The 21,556-nt window shown below is 33.8% G+C and overlaps 1 protein-coding gene and 1 pseudogene across 1 annotated transcript; one reads left to right on the top strand and one right to left on the bottom strand.

Moving 5' to 3' along the window:
- Window positions 1-765, bottom strand: LOC145089029 (secreted RxLR effector protein 161 pseudogene; annotated as a pseudogene).
- Window positions 766-11,439: 10,674 nt separating this feature from the next.
- Window positions 11,440-21,556, top strand: LOC145089028 (uncharacterized). Its single transcript, XM_079027528.1, has 6 exons — window positions 11,440-13,989; window positions 14,123-14,659; window positions 17,120-17,770; window positions 19,215-19,874; window positions 20,296-21,099; window positions 21,238-21,556. The coding sequence occupies exons 1-6, from the start codon at window positions 11,443-11,445 to the stop codon at window positions 21,259-21,261; spliced, it is 5,223 nt and encodes a 1,740-aa protein (XP_078883654.1). The 5' UTR covers window positions 11,440-11,442; the 3' UTR covers window positions 21,262-21,556.

Here is a 21,556-nt window from a genome sequence, read left to right as displayed (position 1 = left end):
TTAACTCTGACTTATATCTTCCAGGTTTTCGACGCCTAACATGCTTAGCATCTCTGTGAACTTCAATCTTGGGAGTGCTTTAGTAAGAATGTCAGCCTTATGTTCCTCTCCACTGATATGCTCCACATGAATCAACTCTCTTTCAATGCACTGATGAATGAAGTGGTATCGGGTGTCGATGTGTTTACTCCTTCCATGGAAAACCGGATTCTTTATTAGCTTGATCGCGGATTTGTTGTCTACCAATAGCTTGACTTTCCCAGCTTCCTCTCCAGTTAATTCTTTCAACAAACCTCTCAGCCACAATGCTTGGCAGACCGCAACAGTTGCAACCATAAATTCAGATTCACACGAAGATAGAGCTACTGTGTGTTGTTTCTGCGAGCACCAAGTGATCAAGTTACCTGAAAGGTAAAATGCTGTTCCTGTTGTGCCTTTCCCATCATCCCGATCCATGTTGTAGCTGCTATCGCTATACCCAATTAGCTTCCCATCTTCACCTGGTTTATACATCAAGCCATGATTGATGGTGCTCTTCAGATACCTTAGAATCTTTTTTACTGCCTTGAGGTGGCTTACTCTTGGGTTTTCCATGTACCTGCTAACAACTCCTACCGAATATGCAAGGTCTAGTCTTGTAAGAATCAAGTATCGCAGGCTTCCAATGAGACACTGGTACTCTGTAGCATTCACTAACTCTCCATTTTCATCCTTTGTCAAGGATACCTTTGGTTCCATAGGGTACTTTGAGCCATTACAGTCCATCATTCCAACCGTTTTTAATATTTTTTTCACTTACCCTGCTTGACCAATTGCAATGCCTTCTTTGGATTGGTTCACTTCTAAGCCAAGATAGTAAGATAACCTCCCCAGGTCACTCATATCAAACACTTTTTGCATTTGTTTCTTGAATTCAGCCACCTTTTCTTCACTAGAACCTGTCACGATCATGTCATCGACATAAATTCCGACTATCAACAAAAATTTTGTGTTCTAAAGCTTGTACACCGCCTGTTCTTGAGGACACCTTCTAAAGCTGAATTCTTTAAGTGTTTTGTCTAGGCGTATATTCCATGCCCTTGGAGCTTGTTGTAGCCCATAAAGGGCTTTGTTCAACCGATACACCATATGTTCCTTTCCTGTAATCACAAAACCATCAGGTTGAGAAACGTATACCTCTTTTTGTAGTTCCTCGTTCAGGAAGGCTAATTTTACATCTAAGTGGTGAACCTTCCACCCCTTCTTCGCTGCCAAAGCCAATAATAGTTGAATAGTTTCCAACCATGCCACCGAGGCAAAGACCTCATCAAAATCTATGCCTTTCTGTTGTGCGTACCCCTTTGCTACCAAACGAGTCTTGTGCTTCAATACTTTTCCTTCTGCGTCCCGTTTCAGCTTATACACCCATTTTAAACCGATTGGTTTCTGCCCCCTTGGGAGAGTGGTCAGATTCCATGTGTGGTTCTTAATGATGGAGTCAATCTCTCTTTTCATTGCCTCCTGCCAATCTTGATCAGTTGCTGCTTCTAAATAGTTTGTTGGCTCACCATCCACAAGCATTAATTCTTCTAGTTCAACTTCTATTGGCTCCGTTTCATCATAAATTTCAGATAGGTTTCGAAAACCTCGAACAGGTGTATGATCATACCTTGAAGAACTCTCGTCTTGGTGCGTATCTGTCGGTGAATTTTGCACGTTCGTTGTGTAGGGTGTGGCATCTCATGCATTTTCTGAGTCGTAACTAGCTCCAGGTGATGCGAGCAGTGGTGAAGGTGGATTGTTTACATTGTCTTGTTTGATAGGGTTTTCAACTTGGCCTCCAATTGTTTGCTGATGGGCTTCTCTTTTGTATCCATTATTCATAAATGTTTCAAACCAAGGTTCTTTTGATGTGGGCTCATGACCTTGGATACCGGCCCAGACCCATTTTCGTTTCTCTTCAAAGATTACATCACGTGATACCACTACTTTATTTTCTTTAGGGTTGAAGAAACGATAAGCATTTGTTCCAGGCTCGCTTCCTAAATATACCATCACCGTGCTACGATCACTGAGTTTCGTGGTCTGATTCTTGGGTTTCTTTACGTGTCCGACACAGCCAAACACTTTCAGGTGCTCAAGCGTTGGCTTCTTGTTCTTCCACCCTTCGTATGGAGTCATTCCCTTCACCCCTTCGTTGGAACTCGATTGATTATGTCGACAGCATGTCAAACTGCCTCCCCCCATAACGTATCTGGTACATACATCATCTTCAACAGAGATCTAATGGCTTCGAGGATGGTACGATTGCGACGTTCCGCCACCCCATTCTGTTGAGGGCAATATGGGGCAGTTAATTGCCGTTTGATTCCTTCCTGTTTACAAAAATCAACAAATTGTTGGGAGGTGAACTCCCCCCCTCGATTAGTCCGCAACCCCTTTAGCTTCAAGTGACCTTCACTCTCAACTTGTGCTTTGAACCCCTTGAAGGTTTTAAGCGCTTCATCCTTCCTTTTAATCATGTAAACCCACATATACCTACTATAGTCATCGATAATCAACATAAAGTATCGATTACCTGCCATTGTGGGTGGATCGATTGGATCACATAAGTCAGCATGGACTAATTCAAGGGGTTTAGCTGCACGTCATTCTCTATCTTTCGGGAAGGGTTGACGAGCTTGTTTAGCAACCAGACACCCTTCACAAACTTTTTTGGATGCTTTATATTTGGTACTCCTCGTACCAAGTTGTTTCTTACCATTGAATCGATGATTTGAAAGTTTATATGCCCCAACCTCGCATGCTAAAGCCAAGCTTCGTCATTAAGACTTGATGCGAGACATACCGGTTGAGTTGTGCGAAGCGCTATCTTGTACAGGTGGTTCTTTGACCTTTGCACCTTCATCATTAACCGACCACCTTCATCATGTATTCTCAAGTATTTATGCACCATCTCAAATTTATATCCAATTTCAGTCATCTGTCCCAGACTCAATATGTTGCTGTGTAGTGCTGGGATAAAGTACACCTCTGTGATTAGTTGTTCGCCATTTTTGCATTCCAGCAAAATAGAGCCCCTCCTCACGATTTGAACTCTAGAGCCGTCACCAAAACGTACCTGCCCAGTTATATTTTCATCAAGTTCAGCAAAGAATTCTCGCACCCCTGTCATATGGTTGCTTGCCCCATTATCTAGATACCATATATCTTCACCCTTCTCATTCTTTGCCTCGTTTTGTTTTGGAAACACATTCTCTTCATTTAGCAAGACCATGGTGACATCATCCTCTCCACACACAGTTAGAAGCAGTGTCGGTTCTTTTTCTTCTACTCGAGTCAGATTGGCTTCATCACCATTCTTCTTTGGTGCCTTGCACTCAGATGCATAATGGCCATGCTCCTCAAGTTAAAACATTTTATATGCCTCTTGTCCCTGCTCTTTTGTTAGTTGATCCCTGAATTTCGCTGCCAACTGGAACCTCCACGGCCTCCCCTACCTCGGGTACTTCCTCTACCACGTGATCCACTTCGACCACCTCTGTCATGATGTTGTGAACCACGACCTCTTCCATTCGATCAACTTCCTCCTGGAGTTTTCCGAACATTCTTAACATCTACTTTAGTGAGTAGTAGAGTGCTCTGTTCATTAGTTGACCCGCTCCGAAGTCGTAAGCGGTCTTCGTATGCTTTCAGTCTACCGATTGCCTCATAAAATGGCATTGTGTCAATATCTGCATGTTGTTCAATCGAGGCCACCAGTTGGAGGTAATTATCTGGAACTGAGTCAAGCAACTTTCTCACCAACACACCATCTTCAAGAGTTGCCCTGAGACTGTTGTATTTTGCAATCATACCACTTAATTTTCCTGCAAAATCATCAATGGAATCTCCGTCCTTCATCCGTAACGCCTCAAAATCACTTTTGAGTGTATGCAATCTTGCCTTTTGTACCCTATCTGCTCCCAGGTACCTTAACTTCAAAGATTCCCAAACCTCTTTTGCTTCCCTTTTCTTCGCCAATTGCAGCAGAATGTCTTCCGGTATTGCTTGAAAAAGAAAAGCCCGAGCCGACTTGTTCTTTTTCTCATCCACAGCTTCTCCGTTTACTGTTTCAATGGATTCCCATATTCCCTGGGCATCCATTATAGCTTCCATTTTGATCGCCAACGTGGTGTAGTTCGTGGGAGTCAACAGCGGACATTGAAATGGCACTCCACCATTGTCTCTTGTAACGGTTTGACTTGAAGATGACATTGTTTTGTACCGGATGTATTTTGGCATAAACTGAACCTAGTTAGCTCTGATACCAAGTGTTGGAAATCAAGCTTCCATAGGACCTGATCACACTCAAGCAACTGAAACGAGAAGGAAGAAAGAACACTCTTTTGGAGCAATTTTCTCTGGTTTATTACTTTTAATCAAAACTGAATACACAGGAATAAAATGCAAGATACTACTACTATTTAAAGGCTAAAAACAATCCTTATTTTACTCAAAAACAAAACAGAAAACAACATCCACTTTCTCCTAAATAGCTGGTAACCAAATGCCCATTTTCTCCAAAAACTCGGTCAAAAGCAGGACTAGTCAGAGTTGACTTCCAACATTTTCTACGGTGTACGCAACTCATCTTCCATAGCTTTCTCCTACTATATGGAGTCTTTCATCATCAAAGCCTTTGGATTTGACTCAGGTAAAGTAATTAGTTAATGGAGAGTACTTGACTCGAGTACCTTATTCTGTAATAGATCTCTAGCTAGTAGGAGGTTCGATCTCTACATTGTCTGTAACATCACCGTAATTTCACCCTCTTACATATTATCACCAGTTTTCCTACTCTCTCTAGGTTTATCAGAGCTTCCAATTCTTCATGAACTTTCACATATCTTTTCAATAGTGATTGGTGTTGGCGGATTGCCTATCTTCGGAAAAGTGACAATCTTCTTATTGCCAATAATAGATAGCTTATAAATAGCTATCGCCGTCTTTAGATCTTCCTATGGATACTAGCATCTCAGTTTCCTCCTCACTCATATACACAAGACTTTGGTGTCGTATTTGTAGGTGTCCGAAACTTCTTCGACTACACGTGTTTCAACTTCAAAAACCTCGACTATGGGGGTGTTTGGATTAGTTTTTTAGTTTATTGCTTATAGCTTATTTGTGGTAGGAATAAGTAATAAGCAATAAGCATGGGGAGGGATGCTTATTAAAATTAGCTTATTTAGCTTAATAAGCTGGATTTTATCCAAACACTCAAATTAGCTTATTGTGGGAATAAACAATAAGCACCTCTTTTTTTTTCCTATCCAAACACCCCCTATATATAGTGTACCATGTTTGAGACATTTAGCAACAACTATGTTCTCTTTCATCACATTCAATTTTTGATCACCAAAACTAACATGATGACCCTCATTATCAAGCTGCCTAATTGATATCCATATTCTCTTGAGATCTAATATCAACTATCTAATCACACAAACCTTATTCGCTACTAAAGGCCCTTCATATATGTTATGTAGTTCCTTGATAAAACCATGAGTATTCTCCACATGGAAAATGTTGTAAGCAACGTTATTTGCCAAGGATAATCTCACAACACCAAGTGCATGCCGATCTAATAAATCCTAATCCTCCTGATTCCTAAGAAATTTTTTTTGTTCCGACAAAAGTTGATTAAAATTCTTTTGGTAGAGGTAGTCGTTGATTTGCATTTTCCAGAAACCGATTGGTACATTAATGAACACAATAGTTGCTACAAACATTTGAGCCTTTCTCTCTCTCTCTCTCACTATATATATATATATATATATATATATATATATATATATATATATATATATATATATATATATATATATATATATATATATATATATAGCTTTATTATTATATAAAGCATTTTAGACTTTATTATTATATAAAGCATTTTAGACATCTCTTGAAATTTACAAGGTACCACACCTACTACATCATATGCAATCAATTTATGCTTACCCTTCAATACACAATATACAACTTATTGAAACATAAGTTTTATAAAAGGAAACCATTTTATCAAATAATTACTTTCCATCTTTATTCCCCCAATCTTCGTCCCTCCATCAAATTTGTCTCTCACATTCATCTCTACAATTCGTGTACTTTTTTTCAATATTGGTGCAAACCCTTTGTTTAATATTAGTGTTCATCTCTACAATCCATCGTATACTTTTTTCAACACTTTATTGGTGTTTCTTTTTTATAATAATTTTTGGAAGATAAAAAATTGCTTAATTTGAATGTTTGCCAAATGAAAGGACCGGTAGTAATTATGTTTGTGGTTGGATTTAAGATTTTTATGTTGGTTTATGACCATTTCGACACATATGGAATTAGTTATATTTGATTTTGCTTTTGTTTTAATGTGGATGTCTAAGTGTTATTTACCATTTCAATTTTTGATTATCAATATGATAGTAAATTACATTTTTTCCCAATTGAGTATAATTTTCTTATTTTTGGTCCCAATAAATATTTTGTTTGCAATTTTAGTCCTAAAAGGTCTATTGTTTCAATTTTGGTCCTTGTTGTGGTATCATTAATATTTATAGTCCAATTTCGATTCTGATTACTATACTTTTACGTTTATATGTTTCATGTTATTTATTATTTAATTTATATTTAAACATTAATCATAACAATTTGCTCCCAGATTTGCAATAAAATAAAACCCAACCCCAACAAGCAATGAGTCGTGCTTTACGTATACAACCAAACCAAGACAACCACATTCATTTATTTAAACTAAAACCATAACAAGCTTTTATTTTTATTGTAAAATAGCAGCAAATTTATTTTCAAACCAAGAGCAACCTACTTTCATTTTAATGTAAAATAGCAGCAAATTTATTTTTAAAGCGAGAGCAACATACTAAGATACTTAAACTTTATCCAAAAGTAACAACTTACTTTTATTTTAAACCAAACCAACAAGGTACTTATATATTTAAACTAAAAAACCATTATACTTTTATTTTTAACCAAAAACAAAACCACAACAAACATTTATTTTAAACTAAACAACGTACTAAATGCCACCTGTCGCATTAAATTGTTACGTAATCATTCATCAAAAAAAGCATCAAGCATCCACCGCCCCAATCCCCGACCATTGCATTGTGCGAGTACCATACTACTATATATATATATATATATATATATATATATATATATATATATATATATATATATATATATATATATATATATATATATATATATGGAAAAGTGAATAAGTGGCTGTCATGTATATAATGTTAGGTATAGAACCATCAAAATCGACTTTATTTTGATTAAAAAATACATTTTTCTTTAATATTTAGCTTCCTATTGCCTTTAAACTTATATTATATTTTATTTGGTGATTTATCTTCAATATCTTTCTATTTCAAATGTGTTTTTTATTAGACCTTTAATAGGTTTCATAACTCCCTTCAATACCTATCTTATGTATACTTGTATGGGTTTTCTATGATGTCTTATGATAAGCAGTTTATTGAGTTTTTTTAATGAATAATTTCAATCTTTCAACGTATTTTTTATATTAAATTTCAATTGAAGACCTACAAATAGTTGGTAAAATATTTTTATAGATGGTTTGTGATGCTCTTATATATGGTTTGTGCTGCAAAATCAAACTTATAAAATTTCATAAAAATATATACAAAGTTTAGCATAAGTTCTAATAGAGGATACAAGAAAGATGGTAGAGAGATTCGATGACATTTTGTTAAAAATCTATAGTTTTTGGATGGTTCTATACCTAACATTAGGTACATGACAACCACATATTCCCTAAGCCCATATATATATATATATATATATATATATATATATATATATATATATATATATATATATATATATATATATAATTCTTCAACATTAAGAGGTATAAGTTTTATAGCATACTATACAATTAGAAAATGCATAAATCGACTCTCCTAAATCTTAGGTTTTATTTCTTTCTCCACTTCATGTAACCATCGGTTAACCTATAAAGTTGAATAGTATATATTATTAAATATAAAAAACAATCCTATTGTGCTTGAACAAGCTAATAATTCTTAACTGTATATATTAAATCGGATCCTATATTTATCGAATTCAAATTTGGAATCATGAATTTTCTTTTCACGTACAATTTATATCCCGAATTCCGGTATTGTCTATAAGTCTTCTAATGAAAATCAAATCATCATCTCACCCTTTGTCGCCTTTACAAGTGATGCTAAAGTTGTCAATCTTGATAGTGTGAGGGTATAAATCTTCTCGTGAGTGTATGGGTTGAACCTAAGAAACCAAAAAACCACCCAAACCGATCTCAGAACCCACGAAATTGAACCTATAAGAAACCGATCCTATTGGGTTCTAAAAACCAGAAACAACCATTTATGGGTTTGGTTGGGTTTGGGTCCAAAACCGACCCAAATCGACCCATGCACAACTCTACTGTTGCCCATCTATTAAGTTCATATCATATTCTAACGTGAAATGATTATGAATGAAATTTGGCTATATCTTGTAGGGTTTGTTATTGTATATGGAAGTCGTTGCATTTATAATGCGCTATATTAGTCACCAAAGATATTTGAATACGAAAACTTTAATTAGTGAAAAAACAACCATTTGAAAGTTTTTTATAGGACCATCGCTCTTTAAACGATTGCTATTGTTAGAGTATGGGTTTTCCTATTTGAAAGTTTGTACAAGTTAAGATCAATCTTTTAGAAAATTATAATCACTTAACTGCCTTTGGCTTTTCAAAAATTAACCATATTACAATGCTAAAAGTTATAATAAGATGTCATATAATTATGATGGGCCACTTACAAGCTTGAAAATTAATATTCTAATGTTTTTCCTAATAATGCAAGAAATCATAAAATCTATTTATTTTTCATTATTTCGTACTTATTATATCTTGTAACCTCATTAAGATTTACCATATAATGCAAGAAAATCATAAAATCTATAGCTAATACCTTTTAAGGTTGACTTTCGGAAGGAAATAATATATCGATCGAACCATCCATTTACTCTAGAAAATTATATCCCGATGCATTGCACGGGTATATATATATATATATATATATATATATATATATATATATATATATATATATATATATATATATATAGGGTTTGGCTCCGGTGATGTGTTCGCATGCTACCCACATTGGTGGTAATTAATACAAACTCGAGGATTTAATCATGTGCGACGAATGTTCATGGAATGTTATTTAAGTGGGTTTTATTATTTATTTTCTTTTATTTTCATTTATATTCGATTTTTAAATTTTTTTTAACATTTAAATAGATATATACTCTGTTTTCATGTTTTTTATTTTTGTTTTTGTTTTTATAAGAAAAAATTATTTTTTTCTTTTTCTTGTTTCGCTTTTCATTTTTTGTAGTGTCTTTACTACAACAAAACTCATCTTGGAGAAAACTATAAAATAAGTCAAAGTACATTGTTATTAACGTCCGTTCTCATATAAACATCATAAATAAACAAATAGTGCAAGACTCACTATGCATTGCAACTAAGTTCCCAAACCCTTAGTCATCCCAAGTAGAACTGCTCATCTTAAACTGTTTAGGTTTAAACTCTCATCTCACAATTAATCACTACAAGTCACATTAATAGTCACTATGAATCACCACAAGTCACCATAATACTCTCTACAAGTCACCACAAGTCACCTTAATACTTGATATGAGATACCATAATACTCGTTATTAGTCACTAAAGGCCATTATTATACTCGCTATGAGTCACCATAAGTCATTACTTCCCTTGTCTATATGCATGCAATCAAACTTTAAGAGTAAAATTAGCATCATGAAAACGCCATCTCTTATTTAATTTTCTGTAGATCAAATTGGGGTAAAATGCGAGGGAAGAGAACTGGTCTCACTTATACATATTTAATTACTTGACACCTTAAGCCCCTCCAAGATCTATTCTTTCATTTTCACCACTAAGGAACTAGTTTTTAATTGATACTTGTCTGATTTATCCCTCCCTCATGTATTTTCTATTTTAAATACAAATTATTATCCTCTTTACCTTTTAATCTAAACCTTTTACTAACTCATTTTCTTATTCTTTATTTTCAATTTATGATTTATTTTATTTAGTTTACCACAAGTTTTGTTTTCACTATTTAAGGCAAAAAAACTATGGGATCAAATTGAAGATGTTACAATGGAAGGATCCACTAAAATAGATATATGTTTTTTTTACATCTAAAAACACTTTATAAGGAAAAATGCTAGTGAGAAGCTTGGATTACAAGTCTATGACGCATTCTAATTTTGGATCCATACATTAGTTCTACAATTAATAATAATCGCTTTCTTAGTTCCAATATTTAACCAATTGAATGCTAACAATTTAACCTCATCTACTAGATCCTTGCTAGTTTTAGTGGTGTTGTTGAAGACGATTCAAGTTTTTGCATCTCTAGAGCATTAGTATAAACAAAAAACTATAATTGAATAGTACATCTCTTCTTTTTTTGGAATGGAACGATAATATTGCCATAAAAAATATGTAGAAACACATCATTTTCAATGAAATGACAAAATAATCATTTTTACTATCGAGCGATTTCAACAAGTGTAAACTCTACTATGTTTTTAACTGATGTATAACCATAATTATAATTAAATCCAAAGTCAAAATGATAGATAAGTGTTAGTCATTATTAAAAATGATTTATTGTCATTTTGATTGAAAATTATATGTTTCGACATATTTCTATGGGGATACTGTTGATTGATTTGAACAAATAAAGAATTAACATAATTATATTTTTTCTTATAGTAATGTTTTGGGATATACAACTTTAAACAATAAGCAACATCTTGGCTCTAGACATGAGCTAATATTAAATGCATCTTTAATTATAAAGTTGACTTCTTTACACATTACATCACCTATAAATTCCAACCTTAATCGATAGAATTAATCTAGAATGCATGTAATTGCTATCATCATCTTTAACATATTCACATTTTAATGTTTTTATAATTAGCCCATGAAAACCATTTACTTGATTTATATTACTAGCATCGTCCTTAGAACTCTATAACATTGTATTTTAAACTCATTTCAATTATAAGATAACTTGTTTTATGGAATACATCATTTATTCGACTATCTATGGGCCAAAGTTAATACAAATTTACTAAATTCATCCAATAGGACATGTAATTGCTCTGTCCATTATTAATTTCCACATAATTATGTATGATTAATTATTGGCTACTATGTAGGTGCTACACAAGTAAGCATATCCAACAATGGAAGCAACTAATGAAATCATGAAACAAGTTATTCCAATTTTGATGGTTCCCATTAACGATTACCTACGTTACATTATTTCTTGCATGAAGTATGTGAGGAACATGGGTATTAAAATGACGGAGTTAAATGCTGCAAGATTCAACGTTGAAGAACACATGATGCGAAATACTAGTAATCATCTTGAGGTTCCAACCTATGTCGAGGGTTGGTTGAAAGATGTAGGAAAAATCATGGCAAAATCCGAAAAGGTTCTTGGTGAAGTCGTTAGTTGCTTTAATTTAAAGATTAGGCACAAGGTAGGGAAGAATGCCTTCAATATAATTGAGGAGATTGATAGTGTGATGAGACGACACTCTCTAATTACTTGGACTGATCATCCCATTCCTCTGGGCAAAGTACTCGATTCAATGAAGGCATCCACCTCCACCCCATCAATTGAACACAATGTATTCCAGTCAAGAGAGGTGACTTTTAAAGAAGCACTAAAAGCACTTGGATCGAACCACAAAGGTCACATGGTAGCCTTATGTGGGATGGGCGGTGTGGGGAAGACCACGATGATGAAAAGGATAAAAGACGTTGTGGAAAAGAGGAAAATGTTCAATTATATTGTTATGGCGGTTGTAGGCGAAAAGACAGACCCTATTGCTATTCAGAAAGCTGTAGCAGACTACCTTCGTATAGACCTAAGTGAAAGCACTAAATCAGCCAGAGCAGATAAACTTCGTAAATGGTTTAATGACAACTCTGATGGGGGTAAGAATAAGTTCCTCATAATACTTGATGATGTTTGGCAATTTGTTGATCTAGAAGATATCGGTTTAAGTACTTCTTTACCAAATCAAGGTGTCAACTTCAAGGTCTTATTGACATCACGAAAGAAAGATATTTGCACAATGATGGGAGTTAAAGATAATTCAATTATCAATGTCAAAGTCTTAGAAGAAGAAGAAGCACAAAATTTGTTCCTCCAATTCGTAGAAATTTATGATCGGGAGCTTCATCAGATACGGGTAGATATAGTAAAGAAGTGTTGTGGTTTACCCATTGCCATAAAAACCATGGCCTTAACTCTTAGATATAAAAGCAAGGATTCATGGAAAGATGCACTCTCCCGTTTAGAGGACCATGAAACTGAAAATGTTGCAAATGAAGTTTTCGAGATGAGCTACCACAATCTCCAAGATGAGGAGACCAAAGCCATTTTTTTGCTTTGCGGTTTGTTCCCCGAAGACTTTGATATCCCTACCGAGGATTTAGTGAGATATGGGTGGGGATTAAATTTATTAAAAAAAGTGTATACCATTAGAAAGGCAAGAACGAGGTTGTATTCTTGTATTGAGAGACTCATGGATTCAAATTTGTTAATTGAAAGTAATTATGTTGGGTACATCAAGATTCACGATTTGGTGCGCGATTTTGTTTTAGATATGTATTGTAAAGTCGAGCATGCTTCAATTGTCAGCCATGGTAATATGCATGGTTTTATTGAAAATAATATGACCGACTCTTGCACAGCAATTTCATTATCATGTGAGAGTATATATGAGTTTCCAAGAGACCTTAATTTCCCAAATCTAACGATTTTGAAACTTATGCATGGAGATAAGTGGCTAAGGTTTCCTCAAGACTTTTATAAAGGAATGGAAAAGCTTCAGATAATATCTTACCATGAAATGAAGTATCCATTACTTCCTTCGTCACCTCAATTCTCAATAAACCTTCGAGTGCTTCAACTTCATGCATGTTCATTAAGAATGTTTGATTTCTCATGTATTGGAAATATGTTGAACTTGGAAGTGCTCAGCTTTGTTCATTCTGGAATTGATCGGATACCTTTGACAATTGGAAACTTAAAGAAATTAAGGCTACTTGATCTGAGATGTTCTCATGGTCTTTGTATAGAACAGAGTGTCTTGAAAAATTTGATCAAACTTGAAGAACTTTATATTGGAAATTCATCTGGTCTTATAGATGATAACTACAATGAGTTGTCAAAGCGTTCAAGCAACCTTTTCGCATTAGAATTAGAGTTCCTTAATAACAAGGATCAAATGAAGAATGTGTCATTTAAGAATCTTGAACGATTCAAGATATCAGTGGGATGCCGTTTAGATAGATATATCAGTGAGAGTAGTCACCCATATGAAAACACGTTGCAGTTAGTGACTAGCAAAGGTGACATACTAGACTCGAAACTTAATGAGTTGTTTGTGAAAACTGTGGTGCTTTGTTTAAGTGTAGATGACATGACTGATCTTGAAGATGTTGAGGTAATATCTTCAAATTCTTATCAATCCTCTTCATTATGCAATTTAAGAGTCCTTGTCGTTTCTGGTTGTGCGGTGTTGAGATACCTTTTCAAACTCTGTGTTGCAAACACTTTGTCAAATCTTGAGCATATGGAAGTTTATGAGTGCGATAATATGGAAGAAATCATACATAATGGGACTGGGGGTAGTGGAAAAGAAACAATTACATTCCCCAAGCTGAAATTTTTATCTTTGGGTGGACTACCGAAGCTATTAGGTTTGTGCCTTAATCTCAACAAAATTGAGTTACCACAACTCATAGATTTGAAACTTAAGGGCATTCCAGGTTTCACACGCATTTTTCCACTGGAAACATCTACTTTGTTTAAGGGAGAGGTAGATATATACATGCTTTATGTAAATACAATTTAAATAATCTTTTATACTAAAAGTTTGAAAATGTACTTGTAATTTGATTGTGTGATGTATTATTTTTGGATGTGGCTATTAAGGGGTGATTTTTTTGCAGGTTGTGATTCCTAAGTTGGAGACACTTCAAATTGATGACATGGAGAACTTAAAGGAAATATGGCCTTGGGAACTTAATAGAGATGAGAAAGTTAAATTGAAAGAGATTGAAGTGAATAATTGCCATAACCTTGTGAATCTATTTCCGTGCAATCCCATGTCTCTGCTGCATCATCTTGAAGAACTTAAAGTCAAGAATTGTGGCTCCATTGAATCGTTATTCAACATCGACTTGGATTGTAATGGTGCAATTGGTGAAGAAGACAACATTAGCAGCTTAAGAAGCATCAAAGTGGTGAACTTAGGGAATCTAAGATTGGTGTGGAGGATAAAAGGTGCATATAACTCTCGTCCCCTCGTCTATGGCTTTCAAGCTGTTGAAAGCATAAGTATTGAAACATGTGAGAGGTTTAGAAATGTATTCACACCTTCCACCACCAGTTTTGATCTGAGAGAACTTATGGAAATGAATATAAGGGATTCCGGTGAAAACAAGCAAAACAGCGAATTAGTAGAGAGTAACCAAGTGCAAGAGCAGGTATGACTTTCAATTGAACTTTCTAACATGATTAAGGACTAAGCTTTTCTTTTATATAAAAAAAGGATGGGATGACTTAAATTGGGCATCAAAATTGGAACATAAGGTTACTAACCATTAACCGACAAAACACTTGAAGTAATGTTTGCGAAACAATTCATGTATAAATGTGACCAACTCATTTATTTATAAAATGACTAAAACATATGATTTTTAATTAGAGGATTATTATAACAAGTTTAAAATAGTTTAAAACATAACAAATGCTTACTAAAATTTTGTAACTTTATTTGTTATAAATGCCATTTATGATTTTTTAGTAAAAAAAGAACACAATGGTAAAGTTTGACATACTTTATTATGTAGACATATAAATTTGGTCCATGTAGTATAAATATTTTTATAGTTGGCAAATCCATCACATTTTTTTTCTCCTAAGGCCATTACAGTTTTTTTTTTTTGATAAATTTAATGTAAAGGACTGTTTTTCCCTTCAATTTTTTCTTTTTCTTTTAGTATTATTACATATATTAATATTTTATTTTAATAATAAGGACCTCTGTCTTAATCTTAAATTTCTTCCATAAGACCATCTCCAATAATAATAATAAAATTCCAAGAATTCAAAAACCCAGAATGTAAAAAACCCAACTAAAGCACACAAATCATTAGTTGGATTAAAAGACAAAAAAAATACTTTTGATCAACATGCCATGGAAAAAGCATGTCGGAGATGCAAAGAACAAAAATACCTAAAAAAAAACCCATGAATTCATAACAAAAATAAACTCTAATCATTACACAAATAAACCCCAAATTAGATTAAAGTCATTAAACAATCCACAATTCATACCATAAATCAATCCCAACTCATATTAAAAAAAAATGGAATACAATGTATACAAAGCACTACAAATTATGTAGCCTCTTTACAACAGCCATGGTTTGTTCTAGGTACCATCATCTATTTATGTTCTATATACCTTGATTTAGACCAGATATCTTAAATGCTGAAATCGATTCAGCTTAAACTCAACCAACATAATAAGATAGATGAGAGCCGAAGCTACAAGCCAATATAAATTCCTTTCTTCTGTTTTCTTGATCTTGATAGCAAGTTAAATGATTTTGTACTTCAAATTGATAAAATTCTACATTGTAGAGAGATTATCTTGAAAACAGCTGGTCCAAGTGGGTCTGGATCTGGTTGATGAAAATGGTGTTATGACAGAAGTATACAATCAACAAGATTAACAGAAATAAAACAAACGAAATTGAAATATATATATATATATATATATATCAGTTTACAGAAAACATATTTGATGGTTTATGCTTACAACAGAAACACAAAAACGAAATTATGTAGATTGAGGCCTGCAAATTGCAGTGTTCTAAGACAGAATTTTCCCTGGTAGGGATCTGTCTAGAGGATACAACAATCAACTAAGAACTTCTCTTGATTTTGATGAAATTCTCTATGTTCCCTTCATTGTATTTGGAGTACGAAATTATAAGAGGAATCTGTATGCAATTTTTCTTAACCCGAAATCTGGTCTTTGGTGATCTATTTATACATATAGATTGCCAGGTTTTTTCCCTCCAAAACTGCTTCAAAACAGTTAAAACGAATTTAACAGATTTTTAATATATAATAAAAGTCAAAATCGGAATTAATATATATATATATATATATATATATATATATATATATATATATATATATATAAAATATTGTAACTATTCAATGAGACCCCAAGGCCCAAGGCCAATTTTTGACCATTAAATATATATATTAATATAAGCTTTCAAGACCAATTTGCCTAGCCCAATCACCAAATCCAACTCAATCCCTTAGTCCAAGCCTTTGATCTAATTAGTAAACAAGTAGTAGGAAGCTTTTTAAGGGAGTATAAGTTTCCTTTTCTTCCAATGTGGAACAAATCCCAAAGAGAGTATTTTCCATTTAACAAAGTTCCAACAAATGGAAGGGAGAGCTGGGGCGGTACTTCCAACATGGGAAGGGGTGTGGATTTACAGAGGAGATGGTTTGGGATGGTAATATGGTTGAACCCATTCATCTTCGTTTTTTTTTTAATTTAAAATTTAATTAGGGGTATCAGTTGCAGCTTCTTATTCCTAATTATCCAATCAAAAAGGGTGATACTTAAAAGCGTAGGGACTTAGGTTGTTTGGAAACAATTATGTGTCTCATTGGTGGGCATATAAATTTGGCATACTTAACCCTTTAATTGACTATGGTTGCTTATTAACTCAATTTCAAACTAAACTTTGTTTCTTGTTTGACAATTTCCATCATTCGGAAATGTTTCTTGAAAAATTACCTAAAATTAAAACAATCTTTTGCAAATCCAAAATTCTAAGTGTGAATATAAAGTATTAACACAATTCGGTACTCATGTTACTAGCTGCATTTTTTGTTGAAATATATGTTTGCAGACTGATATTCTGTCAGAGGAAGAGACATTACAAGTTACTACTAGCTGTATTTCTAATGTATTCCCATCCTGTCTCATGCACTCTTTTCATAACCTCCATAAACTCAAATTGGAGAAGTATGGAGGAGTGGAGGTGGTGTTTGAGATAGAGAGTCCAACGACTAGTGAATTGGTAACTCACCATAACCAACAACAGCCTATTATACTTCCCAACCTCCAGGAATTAGATCTACGTTATATGGACAACATGAGTCATGTGTGGAAGTGCAGCAACTGGAATAAATTCATCACTCTTCCAAAACAGCAATCAGAATCACCATTCCACAACCTCACAAATATAAGTATTTATAATTGCAAAAGCATTAAGTACTTGTTTTCACCTCTCATGGCTAAATTTCTTTCCAACCTAAAGAAAGTCGAGATAGAACTATGTTATGGTATTGAAGAAGTTGTTTCAAACAAAGATGACAAGGATGAAGAAATGAATACATCTACCCGCACAAGCACCATCTTGTTCCCTCAGCTTGATTCTCTCATTATAAGATACATGAAGAATCTGAAGTGTATTGGTGGAGGTGGTACCAAGGATAGGAGCAATAAAATATCTTTCAACAATACCACTACAGCTACTGCTTCACTTGATCAATTTGAGGTATGTTTTGTACATATACAAGTATTTATTTAATTTTTTTGTTAACATCCATTTTTCTTTGCAATATTCTATGAAAATCACCAAATCACCTACAAGAGATTTAAACTTTTATTGCATCCATTATAGCCAGAATTTCAACCATTTATATATTTAAGTTCTCATATTTAGAGTATCTTTAATTGAAGGTTTTTTTAGAGATCAATTCTTTAGAATCAACCTCTTAGAATGTTTTTTTTTACCATTAGAGAAGGTAGCTTTTTAGGTCAAATACTGTCGACCATTTTTATTCTACTAAGTGCTTTTTGAGTTTTGTGTTTTGTGTAACTAACCCAAAGAATCAACCTCTTAGAATGTTCCATTTTACTCCTCTAATTCTATTTAATTTTTAAAGCTTTATTACTATCTGACTTATGAATTTGTTTAATTATATTATCAAATATATATTCAATTGAATTTGTAATGGTCATATGATACATTTTCGTCGTCTTTTTTTTCAAAGCCAAATATGATTTAGTACTACTTTTTTTAATTATACGTATTATAATATATTGATATTATTTAATGTTATTCTTTGGTGCTTTTTCATTTTATAAATATACTAAAGGTGTCATGTTTGTAAAAAATAACAAATTAGATGAGGGAGCTTTATAAAACCAAATATAAAAAAATATATGCTTAAGAACTGAAATCAAACCCAAGATAACACATTTATGTTCTCTAATCTGAACAAGAAAGAACCAAGAAGGCGTTAGGTATTAGACAACATAGTAACTTAGTTTAGCTATTAGGGGCCATCATGCTACAAACAAAATCATGCATAATTAACTATCAGTTTCAAACACAAGTATTAATGGAGAACTATGCAAGGTTGAATATTGTCTATCACAATATTATATGTTTGTTTTCCTGATGAATCATTTAATTGGTTCTGTTGGCCAGGTTCCAGCCGGTCTCCATTAGCACCCAGAAAATTATTCACTTCTCATCATTTAATTTATGCTTGAAACTGATTTTGCTTTAATTTACGCACATCATTCAACAGCCCTTTAAAATATGTTACCCAAAACGAATTTCATCATCAACCAAATTGATAGAAAACCTTTGAGTTGGCTATTTCAACTAGAAGATATGAGTATTTTTAGCTGCTTGTTGTGCTAAACAAACATATGCTTTCTCAATTTCATTGATTTTGCATTCTAAAATTATTGTTTGTAGAGTGATGTGTCATTTATTTGATCTTCAGTGAACCCTGGCATTATTTATAAAAAACGGAAACTGTATTTTTCATATGGAGAACACTGGTGTTGATTTAGCATTAAAATTAAAATGTTGAATTAGTTTTCTCATACCACAGTTGTGTATATGTATGTAGTTTTGTAACATACAATTAAGCTCTGGTAAGTATATAGTTTAATTTTACATCAAATTTCCACGCGTTTTGCAGTTTTTAGAAGCAGGTGTCGCTTCTTGGAGTTTATGCCAATACGCTAGAGAGATAGAGATACATAAGTGTGATGTATTGTCAAGTGTGATTCCATGTTATGCAGCAGGACAAATGCAAAAGCTTCAAGTGCTGACAGTAAGGTCTTGTGATGGGATGAAGGAATTATTTGAAAAGAGTGGTTGTGATGAAGGAAATGGTGGAATTCCAAGGCTAAATAACATAATTATGCTTCCCAGTCTAAAGATATTGCACATCGCATGTTGTAGGGGTTTGGAACACATATTCACATTCTCTGCACTTGCAAGCATGAGACAGCTCGAAGGGTTAACTATAACACATTGCAAGGCCTTGAAAGTGATTGTGAGGAAGGAAGAAGACAATGCATCATCATCATCATCGAAGGAGGTTGTGGTCTTGCCTCATCTAAAGTCCATTGTACTATTGGATCTACCTGAGCTGGAAGGTTTCTTCTTGGGGATGAATGGATTCCTATGTCCTTCATTGGATACGGTTGGGATCATTGATTGTCCTAAAATGCTGGTATTTGCACCTGGTGGGTCCACAGCCCCCCAACTCAAGTATATACACACAGGATTAGGCAAACATACTCTTGGAGAATGTGGTCTTAACTTTCATGTCACAACTGCTGCACATCGTCAGGTATAATTATTTGTGTTTGTGTTTGTGTGTGTGTGTGTGCGTGTGTGTGTGTGTATATATATATATATATATATATATATATATATATATATATATATATATATATATATATATGGCATCATCAAATTAAGAAACCATGAGGCCAAGTAAAAGTATTAAAACAAAATGATACCAGTTTGGGTCTAATCTTTTGTTGCCACTTGAATCAAAATTTTCCAGAACGTATTCTGCATATCTAACTTAATTTATGAGATCAAATATAGTACTCCATGAATTGGATAACTTTTAGTTGGATTTATAATTAAGTACTATCGTGATTAATAATTATAATCTCTTGTATATTGTTCAAATTAGTACAATATATGATATTTCAAATGTTTTTGTTTAACATATGCCTACATTTTCTTTATTGGACTTGCAGACACCATACCCCAGCTCATACGGGATGCCTTGGTCTTTTCATAACTTGATCGAGTTAGATGTAAACATAAACAGTTATGTTAAGAAGATTATTCCATCTAGTGAGTTGCTGCAACTGCAAAAGCTGGAAAAGATAAATGTATTCTCATGTTGGGAGGTAGAGGAGGTATTTGAAACTGCATTGGAAGCAGCAGGGAGAAATAAAAATAGTAATTGTAGTAGTGGTAGTGGTTTTGATGATACGTCACAAACTACTACTACTACTACTCTTTTCAATCTTCGAAACCTCAGAGAAATGAAGTTGAATTATCTACGTGGTCTGAGGTATATATGGAAGAGCAATCAATGGACAGTATTTGAGTTTCCAAACCTAACAAGAGTCCATATATGGGGATGTGATAGGTTAGAACATGTATTTACTAGTTTCATGGCTGGTAGTCTATTGCAACTCCAAGAGCTACGTATAGAGAACTGCAAGCATATTGAAGAGGTAATTGTTAAGGATGCAAGTGGTGTTGTAGAAGAAGAGGAGGAACGAACTGATGGCAAAATGAAAGAGATTGTGTTACCTCATCTAAAGTCCTTAGTACTTGGAAGTCTTCAATGTCTTAAGGGGTTTAGCTTCGGGAAGGAGGATTTTTCATTCCCATTATTGGATACTTTGTGCATTTCCAAATGCCCAGCAATAACAACCTTCACCAATGGAAATTCTACAACTCCACAGCTAAGAGAAATAGAAACAAGTTTTGGCCTGTTTTATGCTGCAGGGGAGGATATCAACTCCATTATAAAGATGAAACAAGAGGTAAATACATGTTCCTTGATTTAATAATTCTTAGAGTACATTTCAAAACTAGCCATGTATGTTGTTTTGTTATTGTCAACAACCATGGATCCTTCTCCATTAATTCAACTTTATATTTATATACTTTAATTCATGCAGGAATTCAGAAGACCCCGATATTAATGTCAAGTAAATAATAAAGGTTAACTCTATTTCCAAGCGGTCATTGTTGGCTATAACCTCTTTTTCTCCTATGCATCTATGGTATGTGATTCGTGCATTTCTGATGTGCTCTTCATGATGATGTAAATTCTGATGTTGGATTACAAATGGTGTATCCTTTTTGCTTCCAAAGACAGTATCAAGAACCGTTGGAGATAAGTTACAACGATTTCAATCATTCTGTGTCTTTGAAAACTGTGACATTCATGTCCACGTTTTTTAGTACTCAATTCCTTTCCTAATTGTATTCAATCAA

Source organism: Lactuca serriola, chromosome 2, assembly GCF_051521515.1.
Source record: "Lactuca serriola cultivar US96UC23 chromosome 2, Lser_US96UC23_V15, whole genome shotgun sequence".
Lineage (NCBI taxonomy): Eukaryota > Viridiplantae > Streptophyta > Magnoliopsida > Asterales > Asteraceae > Lactuca > Lactuca serriola.
The sequence above is the reverse complement of the archived record's forward strand: the minus strand, read 5'-3'. Positions and strand labels throughout refer to the sequence as shown.